The sequence below is a fragment of the Pristis pectinata genome, chromosome 9, assembly GCF_009764475.1.
Source record: "Pristis pectinata isolate sPriPec2 chromosome 9, sPriPec2.1.pri, whole genome shotgun sequence".
In the NCBI taxonomy this organism is placed as follows: domain Eukaryota; kingdom Metazoa; phylum Chordata; class Chondrichthyes; order Rhinopristiformes; family Pristidae; genus Pristis; species Pristis pectinata.
In genome coordinates this window covers 80,105,626-80,127,871 of record NC_067413.1, presented here as the reverse complement: position 1 = coordinate 80,127,871, position 22,246 = coordinate 80,105,626, and the positions used below count along the sequence as shown (strand labels likewise).

Below are 22,246 nucleotides of genomic sequence, written 5' to 3'. Positions count from 1 at the left end.
CATCAACTTGTAACATTAATTCCATTTTTTTTTCTCTTTGCAAATGCTGTCCAATCTACTGGATATTTCTGAGATTTTCTGATTTTATTTTGCAGACTGTATTATGTGGACAGTGAATTCTCTTGAATGTCTTTACATTTCTTTATTACTTACTCATCTCACTTCCATTGTATCTTTCTTATTGTTAATGTGTGGGCATATATTCCAAAGTTTCTGCTGGATGAGAAATATTTTGAGTAATAATAAGGTTCTATTTAACCTAATGGAAATTCTACTTCTTACACTTCCATTTGAGATAAAGGGCTCATTTTGCATTGTTTATCCAAACTGACTAGCCAAATTGCTATTCGATCAAGGTGCAAATGTTTCAGTGCTGCTCTTAAAGGGTTAAAGTACCAAAAAGTCTCCATATGTAATTAAAAACAGGCACTGATATGGCTCAAACCTTTCAGAGGATATCACATTTGAATGCTTTTCTCCATACAAATCAGCACATACGTTTCTGTTTTAAACAAATTCACAAAGATCTGCCCACATCAAATAGTGTGTGAGAAGGTCACTTGTGAATGCAAGCTGAAACCCTGCTGGAAGCAATAACATGAAGAATAGAGGACCAAGTTGGCTCTGATCTCTTTAAAATTAGAAATAAAAAGCGGCCCACTGCTGAAATAGAAATCAAGGAACCAACTTACATAATGCATGAATTGAAACTGGATCAGCAAATGCAATCTTACCTGAGAGAGAAAGGAATTACACTTCTATCAAACACTGCACAAGGAACAGAAGGTTCTGATTGCAGTGGACTTTCTTCTATGACCTTCCACATAATAAATTATTACACTTTGTGAAACATATATTCATAAACATACAATTGATCTTTACTGCATTTGTTTCCACAAATAGCTATTGGTTTGATTTAAGATAAATGTAAATTCTTAAGACTTGACGTTACATTGCCTGTTTCTTATTAAATCCAATTTGTGCCAAACTGCTGACTGGGGATAATTATTGATTATCTGACAGGCATACTTAAAGGGGTTTACACATCTGTATTCTTTTTGAAAGTGAAACACCAAAGCAGATTTATTTCCTATGCAACCTTACTGCAAAAATGCATTGATTCACAGGAACTATTAAGGTGCTTTTGTTTCATAGACACAGTTCTTGCCAGGAGTCAAACTTAATTCACTCAACAAAAAGAATTAATGATTTTTGGTAAAATCAATAGGAGATTCTATTTGCAACAAATGAATGTTATTTTGCTAATGGGGCTGAAATTCACAGGGGCTAAGCCCAGGCACGTAATATAGGATAGAGTTATTAAGGACCTCTGGCACCAATCTTGCTGACATCTGTGAGGCCAAGAGGACCATCCTTCATTTGAATAGCCTGGTAAATACCCAGGTCACTCAGAGCACATCTGACGCAGGTGTCTGCCCACACACTAGGAATGTAAAATTTGGAGTCCACCCTGAAACCCTTGAACTTGTTTTCAAAGGAGTCGATGACACTTTGTTTTAATCTTGCATTAACCCAAACCCAAACTCTACAAAGACTTGCACCACTAAAGTGGTAATTGCAGCAAACTAGCTGTGCATAATCCACCTGACAGGTCCAACACAGTGACTCATGTTCATAAAGTGCCTTTAGTGTCAAAAAACATCTCAAAACCCTTCCTGGACTGTGTTCAGACAAAAATGAATACAGATTTATGATGAGTTTGTAATGGGATGAACAAAATATGTATAGTTAAAATTGAATGCTGTTAAGTGTAAAGCGATCCATATCAAAACAACCATATGTGCCATATGTATTCTCCATGAACTGTTTTGAAAAAGCTAAGATAAAGGAAAAAAGGAAGACATTCAGCATTAGGTACTTTGTCTCAAAAGTCATTTCAACTTTCCAAGGTTTGAGCTATAAGACAAGATGGGAGAAACATGGAATTTTCAGTCTTGAGAGAAGGTGACTGAGAGATACACAAGGTCAATTAAGAGTACAGAAAAGTTAAAACTGGAAAATTACTTTAAAGATAGACATGTCTAATCTATAAACAAGGCAAATTTAAGATAAAAACTAAAAAAAGATTTGTTCTCACTGAGAGCAAACTTCATATAGAATGTAATTGACAGAGAAATAGAAGTGAATAACTTGAAAATGTAAGAAAATATGGCTGCTACTGTGCGGCTGGTGTAGGGAATATGTGCTAAGGAAAAGATAAAAATTGTATGTTTCATGCCCCTCGATGTTTCAGCAGCCTTTAAAGCTAATGAATGCTTTTTGAAGTTATCAAACTTGTATAGACTGTCCCCAGGTAACAAATAGGTTCCATTTTTAAGACATCCATAAGTCAATTTTGTCCATAAGTCGGAAAATACACAAAAATTACTCAATATGGTAACCACACCTCCACAGTATTGTAAAGAAAGGCATCAAGAGCACATAAGACTGATATGAAAGGACAATTACTAAAAGTGGAGAGATAGAGGAAAATAGTACCACAGTTCATAGGAATGAACATATTTATATTTGTCAGACTTTTTAATTTAATAATATTATGAGAGCTCATTCACATGTAGGGAGTGTCCATAAATTGGACATACTTAACCTGGGAACGGCCTGTATAGCAGAAAATGCAACAGCCAAATTGTGCTAAGCAAAGTCCTGCAAACACAAAACTATGAAAAACATCCTTTCGTGATTGGAGGACAAATACTGAGCAGAACATTGGGAAAACTCTCTTGCACATCTTCAAAGATTGCAAGGAGTCTTATCTGCCCCATCTTAAAGCACCTGTGGTAACAACTTTGCATTTGAAGGATGTTATGTCTCAGTACTAGAAAGAGATGTCAGCCTAAGTTATGTGCTTAAGTCTCAAACACAGGATGCTTTCATTATGACATCCAACAAAGTGGGCTGAATGGCTTTCATCATTCATAATTAACATTTGATCTCGTGAAGGAAAAGAATACCATGCTTCCTGGAGACAACTGGAACAATGTTGATCATGTGAGCATTGCATTTAACAAATACCAATCCTAATATGGTGAACTTATAAACTACAGGTAGAGCCAGAAACAAAGGTCAATTTATCTTTTTCTGAAATATGTTGTTATAGTTCCTATTCCAAATGAAAGTCAACATGCAGATTGTATTTTTAAATCATGGTCGGACCACGAGTTCCTTAATAATATTGTAGAACAGTAATGTTTCTCCTTAATCATGTAAATTTTGATTACTTTTAATTCCAATTCTCACAACAAAACTACACAATGAAGCCTTTATCAAAATCTTTCTCACACATAAATTAGTTTATGGCAACATTTTCATTAGTTAATTTTCAGAGAAGTAAAATTTAATTTCCAAATTTGTTTTACTTCATTCTGCACCCCTTTAATCACTTATAACCAACTATCACATTAGTCTATTTATTCTCACCTCAGAAAAATAGCTCCTTTGTGAAATATTCCCAGCAATTACTCCAGCCTGGCTAATTGGAGAATCAAGGGGTCTCCCAACTTGAGTGGTGAACATTGACAGTTTGTTCTTTGGATTGCTGAATGTTTCTTCTTTAGTCATGGGATGGGTAGAAAGTGGACTTTGAAATAATTGACTGTTCGGGGTTGCAGACCTGCTTCCTTGTGCTGATGATGTTCGAGGCCTGTTGTGCTGGCTGTTTGGAGTCTCTGGCCTACTGTTTTGGTTACTGGAACTCTGCAATAGTTTGCTTCCTTGGGTCAGTGGAAAATCTTTCCCAATAAGACTTGGTGGTGTTTGAGGTCTAGAACTTTGGCCCAATAATGTCTGTGACAGACTTCCATGGTATTTTGACATGCTTAATCTACTTTGAATATTGGAACTCCTTTGCATTTCAGATTCAATTGTTAGTGCTTTTGCAGCAAGATCCTTGTCAAGTTCTGTAATAAGAACAGATTTGTTTAATTTAGTCTTGGCTCCAGACACCAGCAGAGTAAATGAACATTTCAAATATAAGAGAATGTAGTGATCTTTTTTCCAATTCATACTGACTGCAATGAAAGATGAACAAAATTCAGAGATAGACATAAAGTCATTAAAAGAAAAAATAAATCTAAAAAATACTAAAACTGATTAACCAGCATTTATTAAAAAAGGCATGGTCCAAAATGTATAGGAACAATTGGACTTGCTTTTTTATGTTCCCGTGGTTTCTTTTTGGCTACTATTGGCATTCTTTAAGATAATGTGAAATTGGTATGAGGCATAGCTATGACCATCTTTTAATAAGCACATTCTATTGGCTTGGACAAGGGTTAGTTGTATATGTTTGTCAACTGGTCAAATCACTAAGAAATCACTTCTTTTTCCTTTATATCAAATAAGTCCAGGTATAGTGCCCCAGAAACCCCCATTATTAGTCAAACCAACAAAAAATATCATTAAACAAACAGGTTTAAGGAATATATCTGCCCCACATTTCTGTAAGCTGATCTACTGCATCAAGTTTACAATGATGGCAGAGAGCTCCTTTTAATAAGAAAAAACAACTAATATTGAATTGCAAACTTAGATATTTTTCCTCAGGATTTTGTTTTCTTGAGTATCACTTGAGAGAATCTTAAAAATTGTGGATTGGTATAATTAATAATAAGAAAAGTTCCAACCTCCTCTATTTCTTCTTGTTGTAAAAGGCATGAATACTATTTGTGGAAAATAGTATTCTGGGCTAGCTCAAAGAAATACAATAAACACCACTGAAAAATCCTTGAATTTCTATGTAGAACTCCTGCAATTCTCCATTTTATTAGGCAAAGAGCACATCAGCAAATACAATTAAAATCAAGTACCTCATGGGAATTTTCAGCAGACTATCATTCCCAGATGATGCAGCTAGCCTTTAGCAAGACTGGTTGGGCAGGTACAAATCCTGACACTTTACTAGTGCTGTTTAAAAGAAAAACTCCCAATTTTAGCATTCAACAAAGGCATAATCAGCAGTTCTGACCTGATATTTTTTCCATCCTTTGACTCAGCTCCCCAAACTCATACCTGCAGCCAACATGCACTTCGATTAAGGACTCTCCAAGATCTTTGCTGGCCCCCACTCATGAGCTAGTGTGCCAGCTCCTCAAATATTTGAAGCTCAACAAGCACTTACAAATCCCATCAGTCTATTCATTTAAAAGGTGGCATATCCACAGGAGCTAACTCTGCACTTCAAGGAGGCCAAGCTCCACATTCAGATAGATCCAGAATGACTTTCAGCTTATTCTTCCAGCACTCCTTGGAGTTAAGTAGTCATGCAAACCATAGGTCTCAGAGCTCTGGAATAATTTCTAAGGAATGGTCCATTAGCCAAGATGAACTGTATGTCAACATCCATGAATAGATGAAGCTTTCCAAGGTAAAAAACATAATGTTATTCCAAGGGCTTTAAGTACAAAGACATAAGAACCCAGGGCCTGACAAGATATTTCCTCGAACCTTGAGAGAGACTAGTGTAGAAATTGCAGGGGCCCTGGCAGATATATTTAAAATGTCCTTAGGCACGGGTGCAGTGCCAGAGGACTGGAGGATAGCTCATGTTGTTCCATTGTTTAAGAAAGGCTCGAAGAGTAAACCAGGTAATTACAGGCCAGTGAGCCTGACATCAGTAGTGAGTAAATTATTGGAAGGTATTCTGAGAGATAGGACATATAAGTATTTGGACAGCCAAGGGTTGATTAAGGATAGTCAGCATGGCTTTGTGCATGGTAGATCGTGTTTAACGAATCTTGTGGAATTTTTTGAGGAGGTCACTAAGAAAGTAGATGAAGGTAAGGCTGTGGATGTTGTCTACATGGACTTTAGTAAGGCCTTTGACAAGGTCCCACATGGGAGATTAGTTCAGAAGGTTCAGTCAATGGGTATCCATGGAAAGGTTGTAAACTGGATTCGAAATTGGCTGAGTCGGAGAAGACAGAGAGTGGTTGTGGATGGTTGTTTCTCAGATTGGAGGCCTGTGACTAGTGGTGTGCCTCGGGGATCTGTGTTGGGGCCATTGTTGTTTGTTGTATATATCAATGATCTAGAAGATAATGTGGTAAATTGGATTAGTATGTTTGCGGATGACACTAAGATTGGAGGTGTAGTGGACAGCGAGGAAGGCTTTCAAAGCTTGCAGAGGGATCTGGACCAAATGGAAAAATGGTCAAGAAAATGGCAGATGGAATTTAATGCAGACAAGTGTGAGGTGTTGCATTTTGGAAGGACAAATCAAGGGAGGACATACACAGTAAATGGTAGGGCACTGAGGAGTGCGGAGGAACAAAGGGATCTGGGAGTTCAGATACATAATTCCCAGAAAGTAGAGTCACAGGTAGACAGGGTTGTAAAAATGGCTTTTGGCATCCTGGCATTTCAAAGTATTGAGTATAGGAGTTGGAATGTTTTGGTGAGGTTGTATAAGTCATTGGTGAGACCAAATTTAGAATATTGTGTGCAGTTCTGGTCGCCAGACTACAGGGAGGATGTCAGTAAGATTGAAAGAGTGCAGAGGAGATTTACTAGAATGTTGCCGGGTCTTCAGGAGTTGAGTTACAGGGAAAGGTTGAGCATGTTAGGACTTTATTCCTTGGAGCGGAGAAGAATGAGGGGAGATATGATAGAGGTTTACAAAATGATGAGGGGCATAGACAGAGTTAATGCAAGTAGGCTCTTTCCATCTAGTTTAAGGGAGATAAGTACGAGAGGACGTGGCTTTAGGGTGAAAGGGGAAAGGTTTAGGGGGAACATGAGAGGGAACTTCTTAACTCAAAGAGTGGTGCAAGTGTGGAATGGGCTGCCATCTGATGTGGTAAATGTGGGCTCGCTCTTAACTTTTAAGAGTAAATTGGATAGATACATGGACGAGAGAGGTCTGGAGAGGTATGGGCTGGGGGCAGGTAAATGGGACTAGCAGAATAATGTTTCGGCACAGACAAGAAGGGCCGAATGGCCTGTTTTCTGTGCTGTAGTTTTCTATGGTTCTATGATGCCTCACACCTTGACCTTTTTCCCATTGACATATTTTCTTCAAGCCCTGCTCCACCATTCAAAAGATTTTAGCTGAATTTCTACATCAATTCCACTTTCCAGCCCCATTTCCTTGATTGCTGAAATATACCCTTCAACTGACTATCTACAGCCTTCTAGGCAGAGAATTCCAAAGATTCCTCAAGCAAATTCTCCTCTGTTTCATTCCAGCTGGGCTCTTCCTAATCCTGTGACTCGCCCTTTTAATCTAGAATCTCAGCATCAGCATTTCTCTTGACAGTAAATAACCTTAGTCTTAATTACTGGGTTCTCAGTAGTTTCCTGATTTGACAGCATGCTCCATGTGGTTTCAAAACTGTTAAAATTAAATGTCTGATTAATTACTTTAAATGTTTAATTGCAGTGCAATTGTCTTCAGGCTGCACTCTCTCTTAAGTATTTAATGCTGAAATATTCTTGGTGAGTCCTTTACAGTCTCACACTGTGTATGGGCTATACTCTGGGAACAGTCCACTATATGTCACATTTGCTGCACTTTGACAGTAACACCCATATCCTAAAATTGAATAAAAAATTTGAAGCACTTAAAAAATGAACTCTGAAGCCCAACTGGTCAAATAGTTTTTACTTTCCACAACAGACATCACCAATAATCCTCTACATTCTAAGTGCAATTGTTTCTTACCACCATTTCTATGCTTAACGTCAAACTTGTTTGTTCTTAATCTCTCACTTCTTAAAAATTATGTAAAGACTCTTGCAAATGTTTACAGTTATACAGTGGAGAGCATTCTGACTGGTTGCATCACTGCCTGGTATGGAGGCTCCAATGCGCAGGATTGAAAGAGGTTGTAGACTCAGCCAGCTCCATCACAGGTACAACCTTCCCCGCCATCGAAGACATTTTCAGGAGGCAGTGCCTCAGGAAGGCAGCATCTATCATTAAGGACCCTCAGCATCTGGGACATGTCCTCTTCACATTACTACCATCGATGAGGAGGTACAGGAGCCTGAAGACCCACATTCAGCGTTTCAGGAACAGCTTCTTCCCCTCCGCCATCAGATTTCTGAATGGTCCATGAACACTATCTCGTTATTCCTTTCTTGCACTATTTATTTATTTTTGTAACTTATAGTAATTTTTTATGTTTTGCACTGCACTGCTGCTGCAAAGCAACAAATTTCATGACATATATGTCAGTGATAATAAACCTGATTCTGATGTTTGGAGGTAGGTAGCTGCTAAGGATCCTTTGGAGCCTTCAAAAATGGAGATAAATCCATCTCAGTGATGCTTCTGTTTCTGACTGATATTCTTTTGCATTGTCAGGGACAGCCAGGCTCAGATTTGAAGCTCCTTCAGGTGCTGCTATAGGAGGACTCATAAAGAAGTAAGTGCATTTTCATTGTTTTTGGGGAAAGAACATGATTTCCAATCCATTGGTACTTGGCACAGGCACAGATGTATCACAGGTTGGGGTGATTATAGAGACCAAATAGTACATTATGAATGAATAGTTTCAAGGCTATTCTTTGCAGAATCTACTTAATCAATGCCATTAGAAACTCCCTGTAGAAAACTATGCCTAAAATTGGATTGTGCAGCATTGTTTTTCTCAGTTGCACACATCTCAAAATTGACTTAACCCAGAATAAATCAAACTAGTGTTAAATTCTGGGTAAAATTGTGCCAATTAAGCAACTGGATAGGACATTTCTACTAGTGGTTCATGTTAGCACAACCTAGGCGCACTTTTCAACGATACCCCTCCCCCTAAACATAAATTGGAGCCCACCACTCCAGAAATGAACTGTTGTGTTTAACAGTCATTAAAAAAAAAGCAAGAAACACAATTCAACGCAGCAATTTATGACTGGAAGCTTTGAGCAAGGTGTTATAGACGGGGATGGTTGGGGACCTCAGAAACACAGAAAGATACATGTGCGAAGACCATGCCAAAAGAGAGCTTTCAGAGATGCAAACCTCTACCTCTCTGAGGATCAATGCCTCCACTGGCTCAGGTTTTCAAAGGCTTCCCTTTCTGAGGTGTGTGGCAACCTTTAGTCATGCCCTCTGTAGAAGTGGGGGACACAGTCACTCTCAACCTCCAAACCTTAGGATCATTTCAAGCAGCCACTGCTGATCTCTGCCATACATCAGAGTCCCCTGCTCGCTGCAGCATTTCAGAGGTTAACCAAGCTCTTTATTCCACAAGGAAAGATCTATGTTAACTTCAGTGAGAAATGAAAGGCATAGGCTGTACTGGGATTTGCAGCATTGCCAGCTTTTCCAGGTTGCCACTGACTGGATTCATGCACCCATAAAGGCTCCTCTCAAAACCCCAAGCTCTTCATCAGTAGAAAAGGGAATCCACTTCCTTGATATCCTAGTCATTGATCACAGCAAGACTCCTCTCAAGATCAATGCATGTTTCCTGGGAGCTCACATGGCTTTTCTATTCATAGGGAATTTGAACAAGCATCTTTGGCCGATAGCCTTGCCGTGTGGAATGAAACTTGGAAGGCAAACATTTACCAATTACTTCAATAAAATTAGAAAATGCAGTGAATACTTGGCTGGTCAGGCACCATCTGAGGAAAGAAAATCAGAGGTAACACTTCAAGTTGACAACCTTTCATAACAATGGTTTTAATGAAAGGTTGTAAACCTGAAATATGAACCCTATTTTTGCTTCAAGAGATGCTGCCTAACTTGCTGAGTATTTTCAGCAAATTCAGTTTTTATTTCAGACTTCCAGCATCTTCAAGCTGTTTTTCAATTACCCACTGGTTCCATGGCTTCTGATGTCTGTATGTATTCCCATCACTCTAACCAAGATCACTATGGATACAGCTGTAGTTGCAGAGAATGTCATCAAGTCACTACAGATCAGATTGTATTGTACATGTCAATCCAGGATGTAGTACATTGAAGTCTCCAGAAGATATGGAGACTTTGTAGTTGTCTCTTGCATGGTCCATAACCTGTTGTAGAAGGGCACAACCTATGCCTGAGGAAGACCAAGCAGGAGCCTGAGGGCCATGATGATGATTAGCAGGAACAGAAGGAGAACAAGGATGACCCAGAAGGGGAGGTTCTACTGCAAACATCAACTAAATTATCTTGCTCAGTGCAGGAGAGAAGCCTTGCTGCTGAGGATCCCCCAACTCCGAGGAGGTTCTGAGGAACACTCAGCATAGTCTTTGACTCATCTGGAATGAGACGTGTTCCTTTTCACACCTTTGCCTTTCGTCATCATTGTACACCTTCAAAATGATCCTAGGTGTCACACCATTTTTCCTCACATGCTAAATTGCAGGTCCACATCTACGAATTAATCGCTGATTTTTTACTTAACTGTTTTGCTACAGCATCATTCTATTCCTGAACTCCACATACAAGCTATTTTCCTCAAAAGGTATCCACATTGCTGGTGCTAACAATGGTTAAAAGCTTGAACACTTTGAGCTGCTGATCAACATTGATGATCAAATAATTACATTTCAGCCAATATTGCTGAGTGAAGAACACCTCAATATATTTAGCAGAGATTGAGGAGCTGTATTGAAGGCTTAACATTCCAAGCCAATTGTAAAGTGTACTTATTCAATATGTTCTTAACTAAGTCCATTGCAGAGTGTACAGACTAATATACATGAGACAAGATCAAACAAATTTAGATTCAAAGGCTCTCTACAGACCGTCTTTAGAACTTTGAATACACATTGCTGCAGCCTAGAGCATGGTTAATCACATGACATAGCTCTTAAGATGGTGTCATATTTAAAAAACATCAGAACCTAAGAATAAAGGAACAGGAGTAGGCCACCCGACTCTTCAATGCCTGCCCTGCCATTCAATATGATCATGGCTGATCTGCCCCAGGCCTCTTCTCCACTTCTGTGCAAGGTCTGCACAGCCCTGAGTTTCCTAATCTTTCAAAAATGTATCTACTTCTTCTTTAAATATCACCAATGATCTAATCTCCATATTGGTCTGGGGTAGAGAGCTCCAGAAATTCACCACTCTGCAAGAAGTTCCCACAGACCTTAGTTTAAATGATCACCCCCTAATTTTATAACTATGTCCACTCATTTGAAGTTCTCCCACAGCTGAAAACGTCTTGACATCTACCTTGTCAAGCCCCCTCGGGATCTTACATGTTATAATAACATCACACCTGATTCTTCTGAACTACAAAGAACAGAGAACTGATTTCTACAGTGGCTTGTGATAGGACATCCCTCTCATCCCAGGAATCAGCCTAGTGAATCTCTTTTGAATGTCTCCATTGCTACTATATCTGTTCTTAAATATGGGGACCAAAACTGAACACAGTACTCCAAGTGTGGCCTCGCTAGTACCCTGTACAATTGTAACAATACTTTAAACTCAATCTCCTTTGCAATAAAGTTCATTATGCCATTTGCCTTCCTAACCACTTACTGAACCTGCATGCTAACTTATTGCAATGTCTACACAAGACTCATATTCCTCTGTACTTTGCTCACCTCTAATTTTTCTCCATTTAGTTATAAGTCTTCTTTTAGATTCCTCTTACCAAAATGGATGATCTCACACTTTCCCACACTAAATTCCATTTGCCAAGTTTACACCCCCTCAGCCTACCAATATCCTGATGCAGAGTCCAAATATCCTCATCACAATATGCCTTCCCACTGATTTGTGTGTCATTGGCAAGCAACAGTTATTGTTCATAACCAACAACTGTTGTTTGTGACCAACATTATATAGACTTCAAACCAATGAAATCCACTGTCTGTCAGCAATGGAAAGAGTCTTGTCGAATTTATTTGGTGTCATGGGCAACTAATGATGAAACCTCTCGGAGAAGAATGATGTTTTACTTGATTCACACTAATCAGATGTGATTACAAGTCCTATCCAGGTTATGGCATAGTTTCGTTCCTGTGACCTGCTTGTTACCCTTCTCTCAAACACTTGCTTATATGCGTTACTGTTGCTTAGCAAAGACAACAGCTGCAAGATCAATAATGACTTCCCTCCACACAATGAAAGATCTGATGGGTGCAATAAGAAGAGGGATACAAACATTACTTCTGCATTGAGCTCTTCTGTTCCCACCAACCAACCCCCTTTTTACAGCACTTTCCTTGCAACCACAGGCTATGCAACACTTGTCCTTTCACCTCTTCCACTCCCACCATCCACAGACTTTCTAGGTGAAGCAGCATTTCTTCCAAACTAGTGTACAGCATTCGCCGTTCATACTGTGGCTCCCCACTTCTTTTCAGAAACCAAATGCAAACTGGGCGACCACTTTGCGGAGCACCTGCATTCAGCCTGCAGGAGCAACCCTGAGCTTCCTGTTGCCCGCCACTTTAATTCTCCATTCCACTCCGGCCTATCGGTCTCTGGCCTTCTGCACTGTTACAATGCAAGCTTGAGGAACAGCACCTCGTCATCCACCTGGGCACATTGCGGCCTTCTGGACTCAATACACTCTTGATTTCTCTGTCTGTATCAGTTGTTCATCTGTGATACTGGCTTAGCATATTTGTCTTTTTTTTCCCTTTCTTCCCTCTCGGAGGGGAGGACATGCCCAGCCTAACCTGCTCTGCATTTTGCAACTCCTACATCTTTTTGTCTGTGCTCTTAGTCTATGTTCCCTCTCTCTAGCTGCCCCCATTCACGCATTAGCTAGATAACCTTGTTTACAGTTTATCCCCAAGGTCACCCTAGTTTTACCCTGTCAGAGATATCATCCCTGCCCCTCCTCCCTGCAGTTAACAAGCTTCTTTTGTCTCCTTCCCAGTTCTGATAAAGGGTCTTTGACCTGAAATGTTAGCGCTGTTTCTCTTCCCACTTGCGGCCTGACCGGTTGAGCATTTCCAGCATTTTCTGTTTTTATTTTGGATTTCTGGCGCCTGCAGTTTTTTTTTCATTTTCACTTTTGTATTGACACTTATAAGTAATTAATGAAACCAAAGACCAGATCAGAGACATGATACTGCAGATGCTGGGATGCACAGCAACAAACAAGAAGCCGAAGGAACTCTGTGGGTCAGGCAGCATTTGTGGAGGGAAATGGAAAGTCGATGTTTTGGGTCAAGACCCTTCATTTGGATTCAAGATCAGATCAATGGAATAAAAACAGAAAATGCGGAAAACACAGAGGCAGCATCTGTGGAAAAAGCAACAATTATCGCTTTTGTGCAAGACCCTTCAAAGTTGGGCAATGGAATACATCATTGTGATCATTTTATAGATATCTCTCAAGTTAAACGTCAAGTGCCTTTGGAGCTCCTTGTATAAGGGGTTTCAGTGGCCTAATGCTATTATAGTGCCCTTGTGCGGTGACAGTCTAACTGCTGGAAGACAGCTTCCTCTCCCTAACAGTCCACCCAGATATCCTCAGTGAATGCCAATAGGAAACCCTTGTCTACGGTAGGCTGACTGAAGGAGCAGTCTGGGACAACTGGCTGTATTGCCTGAGAAACTGTGATGGGATGTGATTGGTGACCTTGTGACGGGGACAGTGGTGTCCTGAACATGAACATTAGGTGATCTCTCAGGATGGTGTTCACAATGGTGTCAGGATTCCTGTGAGCCTGACCACAATACCATTGCTTCATCCTCCAGACCCGAAACTGGGACAGCTGATGTTTCTGAATCGTGGATGTCTGGTCCCTGCTGTATTTACTCCTGTCCTTGGAGTCATCTCTCTATGTAACCAGAGCATGGCTCTGCTCACAGTGGAGAGAATTGTGAATGGAGGGGCATGTTTCTGCCCCTGTGAAAGAGATGGGAGTATATGTATGCAATATCTCTTCTTCTGTAGGAGAGTGATTTCCTCACAGGTGGCATCCCCGTGCTCATGCAGGAGAGAAAACTGCTGATGTGTACTGTCCACTTGCTCTCATAAGTTTCCTCCCCATGTCCAGAAATAGCACCAATGAATGGACATAGACATGAATGGCATCCATTGGCTCAGTGAGGACAAGCTGCTGCTTGGTGGCACATCACTGTTTCTGTACAGCTTCAAGCTACTCTCATCTGGCAGAGGCCAAACTTAAACCTGGATCACTTGAAAATCTATAGAAGCAGAAAAACATCAACTAGCCTCTGGATTTGCCACCTTGACGGTTGTCACTTGAATCAGTAGGTGCTGCATGACAGAATTTTCACTCAGTTCCTGCAAACACGTGTACATCATCTCCAGAATGGAGACCATGCTCTCTTGGCTTCACAATGAGAGAGCACTGTGATGAACTCTTGCGCATTCTTTGTCATCTCCTGCACTGAGTCGGGTAGGACTGATAACATGCAAACCACCTCAATGTGCTTTCCTGGCAACCTCAAAGGTGCAGTGGCATAATGGTTAAGTTACTAGACTAGCAGCCAATATTCTGAACCACTGCACCAGAGACAATAGTTCAAATCCCATTACAACAACTAGGGTGTTTAAATTCAAGTAATTAAACAAATCTGGAATTTATATAAAAAAAACTCAGTTGTGGTGACAACAAAACCACTGGATTATGATGAAAAGCTATCTAGTTGATGACAAACCCACCACAGTGGTTTACTCTTAACTGCCTCCTAGGTTCAGACAGCTTGGGAACAAATACTGTATTCCCACATCCATGAATAAATTTAAAAAAGCATTAGTCTTAAAAACATCCCGATCATGGTTCTCAGCTGAGCCTTCTGGGGATATGATGGATATGAAGTCCACACACTAGTTTCCCCATACTTTGTACCAGCCTGCAGCCTGCTAATGCCTGGTGTCCTTCCCTTTGACCCATCTTCCTCTACCCTAACTTGTTGCTCCCTTGTGGTGCCACTTTCTGAGGTGATGCTATTGGGTATCTGAAGCACTGTGATCTTCATCATCATTTTCATTCTACTCTCCCTGTAGTCATCCCTCTCCTCCAACTTCTCCAATACTTCCCATTTAGAATCCTCGTGTGGCAGTAGGCCGTGGGGGAGGTATCTTTTCTCATACCTTGCTAAGACAAGACAGAGGAGAAGTGCTGTGATCATGTTAAAGGACTATACACACACTGATGAAGGTGTATTTACAGGGGATGTAGTAGCCAGAATGAAAAATTACAAATGAGCATCCCTGCTAAACTTCCACAGCATCTACCATTGAAGAATCATTTACCGTCAGTGGCCCCAGTGCCTGTGAGAAGGAAGACCATGTTTATCAGCATGGTGAGGCACAGTACTCGAGAGGGGACCACTTCTGTATTGGTGGCCACCCTCTTCTTCATGATTTTAGCCTTAAATGACAGACATTGAAGACAAAAATTCACCATCTTCTTCAATGTACCAGTATAGACTTTGTTCAATCAAGGAAGAGGAAGTTTGTAGATTAAGATCTCAGACCGAACCTAAAGCTCAAGGTCTACTGAGCAGTAGTGATCCCTGCTTTCCAATATAATTCTGAGACCCAAACTACCTACAGCAGGCACCCTGAAGCACTGAAAAGATATGACTAACATTATCTCTGCAAATTCCTCCAAATTCACTGAAGGACAAGTAAATCAGAGCCAGAGTCCTCTCCCAGGCAACATCTTAGCACTGATGCTCTACTCACACTCAGTTGACTCCACTGATGAGGCTATGTTGTTCACATACCTGACTCCATTCTGAGATCTGCCATTAAACAGATTATCAGGGAGACAGAGAAGGTGGTTCAAGGATGTGCTGAAGGCCATCTCATAAAAAATGCAACATTCCCCCTGACTCCTGGGAATCACTGGCTCATGATCTCTCAAAGTGGAGGACATGGATTCAGGATGGGACTGAGAACCTTGAGTCCATGCATCAGGAGCACACAGAAGCCCTGCAAAAGTGGTAGAAGGAGCAGGCATCTCCTGCTTCATCCATGGAAGAGTCTGTGGTTTACACATTGACCCCTTTTTGGCACACACACACAAACTCCCCTGCAGTCTACCTGTCTTTCATGGCAGCCACATTATACGTCTTGTTGTTGTGTGGCTGCCGTGGGGAATGTGTTTTAAAGAACTGATACTCTCCTCTAACTGCTGCTCAGTATAGTGTCAGTAACAGAAGTGAATTTGGCCTGGTCCCAAGAGTGCAGGTAGATTGCAGTATTTCTGTCTAGAGAGAAACTACCCTAACACTTTTGTTTTCTTCACCAAATTCACTATCTTTTTTGTGGGGGCAATTTCGTGCTGGTGCTGTGCGCAGTAGTACTTTAGAACACAAAAACAAAGAAAAATCTAATTTCTTGACATTCTTGTCATTCTCCAAGGTAAACTTCCTGAGGTGCACTGCAATGAACACCTTCTAACATGCTAGCACTTCAACCATACCCAAGTGAATTAACTCCAGTGACTGAAACAAGTAAAATACAATAATAGAAATGGGAAGGCTGGGGGAAAAATTACAGATCTTGATGAGCCTCTCTGTGTATCTGAGCACTGGTTGCTTTTTCTATGTCATCCCTAGAATTTCAGAAACAATGAAGTTTGTCTAGTGTTAAACTTGCATATGTTTCATTCAACAAATAGTTGCTGAATAGCTGCCCTCTACCATATTTTGCATTCTGCACAATGCCGAAAAGATAAGTTTTCCCCTTGACGTCTGGTCAAAGATGCATCATCTCTCATACTTTCTTCTATCTGTGCTCCAACAACATGCAAAGCTTCCTTTCGTCTAGAGCTAGGTATTAGTTCCAAAATAAGGGGTAGGAGTGAAATGAGGATTTTTTTTACTCAAGAGGATGCTGAGCTTTTGGAATTCTTTAACCTGGAGGGCTGCGGAGGCCAAATCATTGATTGCATTAAAACAGAGATCAATAGACTTCTGGATATAAGAAAAGTCAAGAGATTTGGGAATAGGACAGGAAACCTGTTTTGAGGCAAGTCAGGAATCAGGATCATTCAATGGCAGAACAAGCTGGAGCGGCTAAATGGCCTCTTCCCTGCTCCTATTTCTTACGTGTTCCTGTCGTAGAACTTTCAAGGTTGTGTGCCTGCTCCAATAGCAGATCCAGTGTTATGCTCTACCATTTGCTACGTAATGTCATGAAGGTGAAGAATAATGAAAGGGAAATTTTCTAGTATTGCTCATATATCTGAAGTACACCTCTATTAAGACATGCCTAGACACCACTTAAACACCTCGCCTTCAAGACTAGAAAACCTCATTGTTGCATGCAGTAGAAGGCTGCACTTTGGTTTGCTGTTAACAGTTTCTAGTAATTTCCTATGCAATGATCAGGGAAAGACATGTAAGACAGAGACTCATGGAAGGGACTCAAGACTCCTTCATTCCTCCTACTGATTATTACATGCTGTGCCCTTGGAGAATTATGTCCCAACTCCACCTACTTGGGGAGTTAACACACAATTGGTGTCTGAGTCATCATGACATTGTATGTTAGTAAACTGATCCTGACACCCCAGAAGGGACACCAGCACCTGTTCGACCACATTATTGCTGATTGTGTGGCTTCAAGATCCTCCTATTGTAATATCCAGAATTCCTAATGCAATTTCTTATTTGTATTGAAGTTCGCAGATGAAGATTAACACTCTAATAAGAACTAAATGGAGGGAATCTTACCATTGAGATGCTTCTCCACTGCTAACAGTTCCTTTGAGGCCAAGAAATCTTTTGATTGCTTTTGATTCAAGGAACCTCCACTAGACAACACACAGGATTCCCAGAATGGTCGGCGCTACATGTGCAAAAGGTATAGAAAATGTTTTAAATGGAAATTTACAATGTTTGCTTAAATATTTTGAGCCATAATTTACCTTGGAAATAAAATTCATGCATGCCAGCCACTTCATATTACCTTACCCATATATGAACAGCATTCAAGTTCCTCTCAGGTGCTAACAAGTCATCTACTATATCTCAGATAGGACTTCCATAGAAATCAAATAATGTAGATAAAAAAACCAAAACTATGGAATTTTAGGTTTGGAGTACCCGAAGGCTGTTTCACCATGCAAATTATTAGAGCTCTATGCAGTTCTATGCTTATATACTTACTCATGAACACTTTCCAACAGGGATCTTTTTCGACTACCTAGTAGATTCACTGGCCTCCTGGTAGGGTTAAAGTAGTTAGCCCAGAGAACCCATGGATAAATGCAGCGACCTGACAAATTTTCTGTAGGCAGTAAGTTTATGCTTTCTCATTCTAAAATCAGATCTCTCTCATTGTCTTCCACCTTCCAAATCCCAAATAGAATGTTACCAAGAAATTTCAGAGAAAATAATTGGATGTTGATGAAAGCAAAGCTTTTGTTCCAGTTTTCTTTCCTTATGGCAGTGATCAAAATAAATCATTACAATTCTGGTTTATCTCAAAGAAGCAGAACTCTGAATGTTTAGAGTTGGTGCTACTAACGCTATTAAATATGCAGTAGAACATAATCACAATGAAATCTGATAGTGCAAAGTTTGTAGTGAAGAAAAATGTGAGGTCCTAAGTTAATTCATCATGTAACCAAATGGAATAAATCATGGAAAGTTCCTACTTAGTTTTCAGGATATTGGCCAAAAAAAAAGCATCATAAATATATAGTGGATAGTAGTGCATTGACAGGCATTCTGTGTGATATATCGCTTTCAGTACCTGGAATGAAGTAATTAAAAAAAAATCAAATAGACTACTGTAGCACATTGCCAGAATGAAAGACTACAAGCTCCTTTAGAAAAACAGGCATTTGTAAATTGGTAAACAAGTTTAAAGGGTGGGTTGAACATACTTCCTCAGTCTTGTCTCAAATTACCTCCACATCTTTACCTTAAAGAAAATCAGACACTATTGCCAGTGATCCCAAGCCCAACCTGTGATATGTAAATATCTAAACAGTCTTCATAAGTTCCAGCAATCAGCACCCCTACACCAATCACAAAAAAATCTTCACAATACAAACGAAGCTGAACAGCAGAATTAATTTTTACTCAGACATGCGGAGTGTGAGAAAAGGCATTGTTGCTGGAGCCACTGTGGTCACCATTTTCTTTTCTTTTTCAATCTTTTTATTAGTTTTCAAATTAATACAGATTAATATATCAACGTTTATACATGTAATACAAAGAGATCAGGAGAACAATCATGACATGGATAATCATAAAGAACAATAAAGTATAAAAAAAATCTGTAGATCCAACGATCTGTTACTGAATGAATATAATATAAAAGAAAAATATTTATTATAAAATATAAAAGAAAAAAAATCCCCAAAACAATAAGAAAAATTATAAACAATATATCAAACCAAACTAAGCTAAACAAAAAAACTTCTTAAAAAAACAGAAAAAAAACTGAACTAAAATTTCTCAATAGAAACAGAGCAATATTATGTCATCAACTCTGTTCCTCTAAATTGAAAGGTCATTATAAGGGGATCTATATCATGTGAAAATATTGAATAAATGGACTCCAAACTTCCTCAAATTTAAGCAAAGGATCAACAGTACCACTCCTAATTTTTTCCAAGTTTAAACGTGATATAGTTTGAGAGAACCATTGAAAAGTAGTAGGGGGTATTGGATCCTTCCATTTAAGCAAATTGGATCGTTTGGCCATTAATGTAACAAAGGCAATCATACAGTTAGCGGAGGCAGATAGATGGCCAGATTCTATCCTCGGTAAACCAAAAATTGCAACCATTTTCAAACAAAATATTGGACTCTGGTCTCAGAAGAACAACTTCAAGAGTTGAAGTCTGGCAAAGAGTTTTGCCAGAGTTGGAGAATTTTAGTTAAGGGAAGAGACAGACTCAGTATGTTTTCTTTAGAACAAAAGAGACAAAGGGAAGATACAATAGAAATGCTCAAAATGATGAAGGCCAGACATGGAAAATGAGAAGGATTATTAAGAAGGGTTAGAAAGCATCCTTTCTGGATGCATCACAGCTTAGTATGGTGATTGCTCTGCCCAAGATACAAGAAACTGCTGAGAGTTGTGGACACAGCTCAGTACATCACAAATACCAGTCTCCCCTCCATGGACTCCGTCTACACTTCTTGCTGTCTCGGTAAATCAGCCAATATAATTAACAATCCATCCCACCAGAGACATTCTCTCTTTTCCCTGCTCCCAATACAAAAGTCTGAAATCTTGTACAGCCAGGCTCAAGGACATCTTCTATCCCACTGTTATAAGACCATTGAATGGACCTCTTGTATGACAAGATGGACTCTTGACCTCAGTCTGCCTTGCCATGGTCTCACTGCGCTTTCTCTGTAACACTATATTCTGCATTTTGTTAAGCTACCTCAATGTACTGATGTGATGAAATGATCTGTAAGGATGGCATGTAAAACAAAGTTTTCCACTGTACCTCGGTTCATGTGACAATAATAAACCAACTATCAATGATCAATTATTTCCCATGGCAGAGTGGTTGATAACTAAGGACAATTGATTTGTAGGATTAAAGTGGTGTTGAGGAAGAAAAATACTTTCTAATGAAGTGAGAGCGAGTGTACCTTTGAGAACTAAAGATACCATGTCATATGACTTTTGATACATTGCTGTTTACTGGTTTGCCAGATACTATTGTTGGTTGAGAATTTACTGCCTTTGATAAAAGAAGTTTAATTGATAATTCCACCAATATTATTTGCCTTTGTAAACTGCAACATTGAAGAGCCGATAGACACATCACACAGAGTATGCAAGTCTGGAACTCACTGCCTAAGAGAATGGTGGAGACGGAACTCCTCACATTTCAAAGATATCCCAGCAAGCATTTGAAGAGCCATAACTTACAAGACAACAGATGGTAAGGTGGGAAGTGGGAGTAATCTAAATAGCTTTATTCTGGACAACATGGTCATGATAGGCTGGATGGTCTCTATTTGAGCTGAAGATTCTTAGATTTGATGATGAACAAGACGGCATAATTTGGCAGAATAAGAATTAGTCCTTGAAAAATAGTCTAAATGGGGTAGAGGAACAAAGGGAACTAGAAGTAAACATTCACAAATTATTAAAAGCAGCAAGTTAATAAGGCCATAAAACAGTGAATGCAAAGCAGGGGTGTCTAATTCTGCAGGAGTATAATTGAAAAGCAGAGATATTATGTTAAACTTGCAAATAACTTTGGTAAGAACACACTTGGACTGCAATCTAAAGTTCAGGTCTCCACTGTATAAAAAGAATACAGAGAAATTGCAAAAAGATTTACAAGGCTGATACCAGAACTGAGAGGTTATACTGTAATTATTAGGAAAGATTGAACATTCTGCGGCACTTTTCTCCAGAATAAGCTCACTTCCCAGGAGGTAGAGAAGGTAAAGTAGTAAATCAGTGTGGAGTTGGAAAAAGGAGGCTGTAATTTATTACTACTTGCTTACCATTTCAAAACAAAATTGAGAAGAAAGATAAAAAATCCTTCCCACATGACTGGGTCCCTCTTCATCCTCAATTAACTTATTAAGATCTGTATTATCAAAACCATCTGCAATGATAACAGCAGAAATCTAACAGTTCACTAACTCATTAACAAAAGTGCTTACATGCAGAGAAAACAAAAATAATCACTGAAGTTTGTGTTCGATCCATTTTTATTTCCCAGCATAACATATTTCAAATGATTCAGTATTTTCAAAGATTCACTTCATGCCAGGAAGTCTTGCCTGACTAACCTCACCAAATTCACTGGAGGTAATAGCAAGAGTAGTTATGCCTATTGTAGTGGATGTACTAAATGCAGGTTTTAAAAGGACTTTGATAATCTACTACATAATGAACAAATGAGAAAAATCAGTGTCAGTGGAGTCAAGGGCCAAGTAACAGAACGGCTGCTGAAGGTCAGAAGACAGAGTAGTGGTAAATGTTATATCATTGGCTAAAGTTGGAGAAGTCGGGTCCCTGAATTTTCAGTGCTGACCAATCCTTAATATTTATATTAGAAAATGTGTCTTTGGAGCAAAAACACAATTTCTAAATTCATTGAAAACACCAAATTGGAGTGATGTATGTGCAGAATTTTGGGTAATCAACATTGAAGAAGATTATAGCAGATTACAACAAAATATTAACAAACAGAGAATGGCCATATAATTGATGAACTAATTTCAGCCTAGATAATCTTGTGAAATTACATGTTGGTGTGAAAAATAAGGAGATCAATCATGGTAAATAAGACCAAAGTGATCTGAAAGTACAATTACCCAATACAATTACAAAGAGACTTAATGAACTTCTACATCATAAATTTCTAAGACTCTCTGATATATAAATCACAAAAATGAAACATAGGC

The 22,246-nt window shown here is 39.4% G+C and overlaps 1 protein-coding gene across 1 annotated transcript in view; it reads right to left on the bottom strand.

Annotated features, from left to right (window-relative positions):
* Positions 1-22,246, bottom strand: part of c9h8orf34 (chromosome 9 C8orf34 homolog) — a 274,725-nt gene that overhangs the window by 27,916 nt on the left and 224,563 nt on the right. Inside the window, exons 11-12 of the mRNA XM_052023371.1 lie at positions 17,579-17,693; positions 3,439-3,917 (exon numbers count right to left, since the gene is read on the bottom strand). Of these exons, the coding sequence (XP_051879331.1) occupies positions 3,439-3,917; positions 17,579-17,693 (594 nt within the window). The remainder of the gene's footprint in view (positions 1-3,438; positions 3,918-17,578; positions 17,694-22,246) is intronic.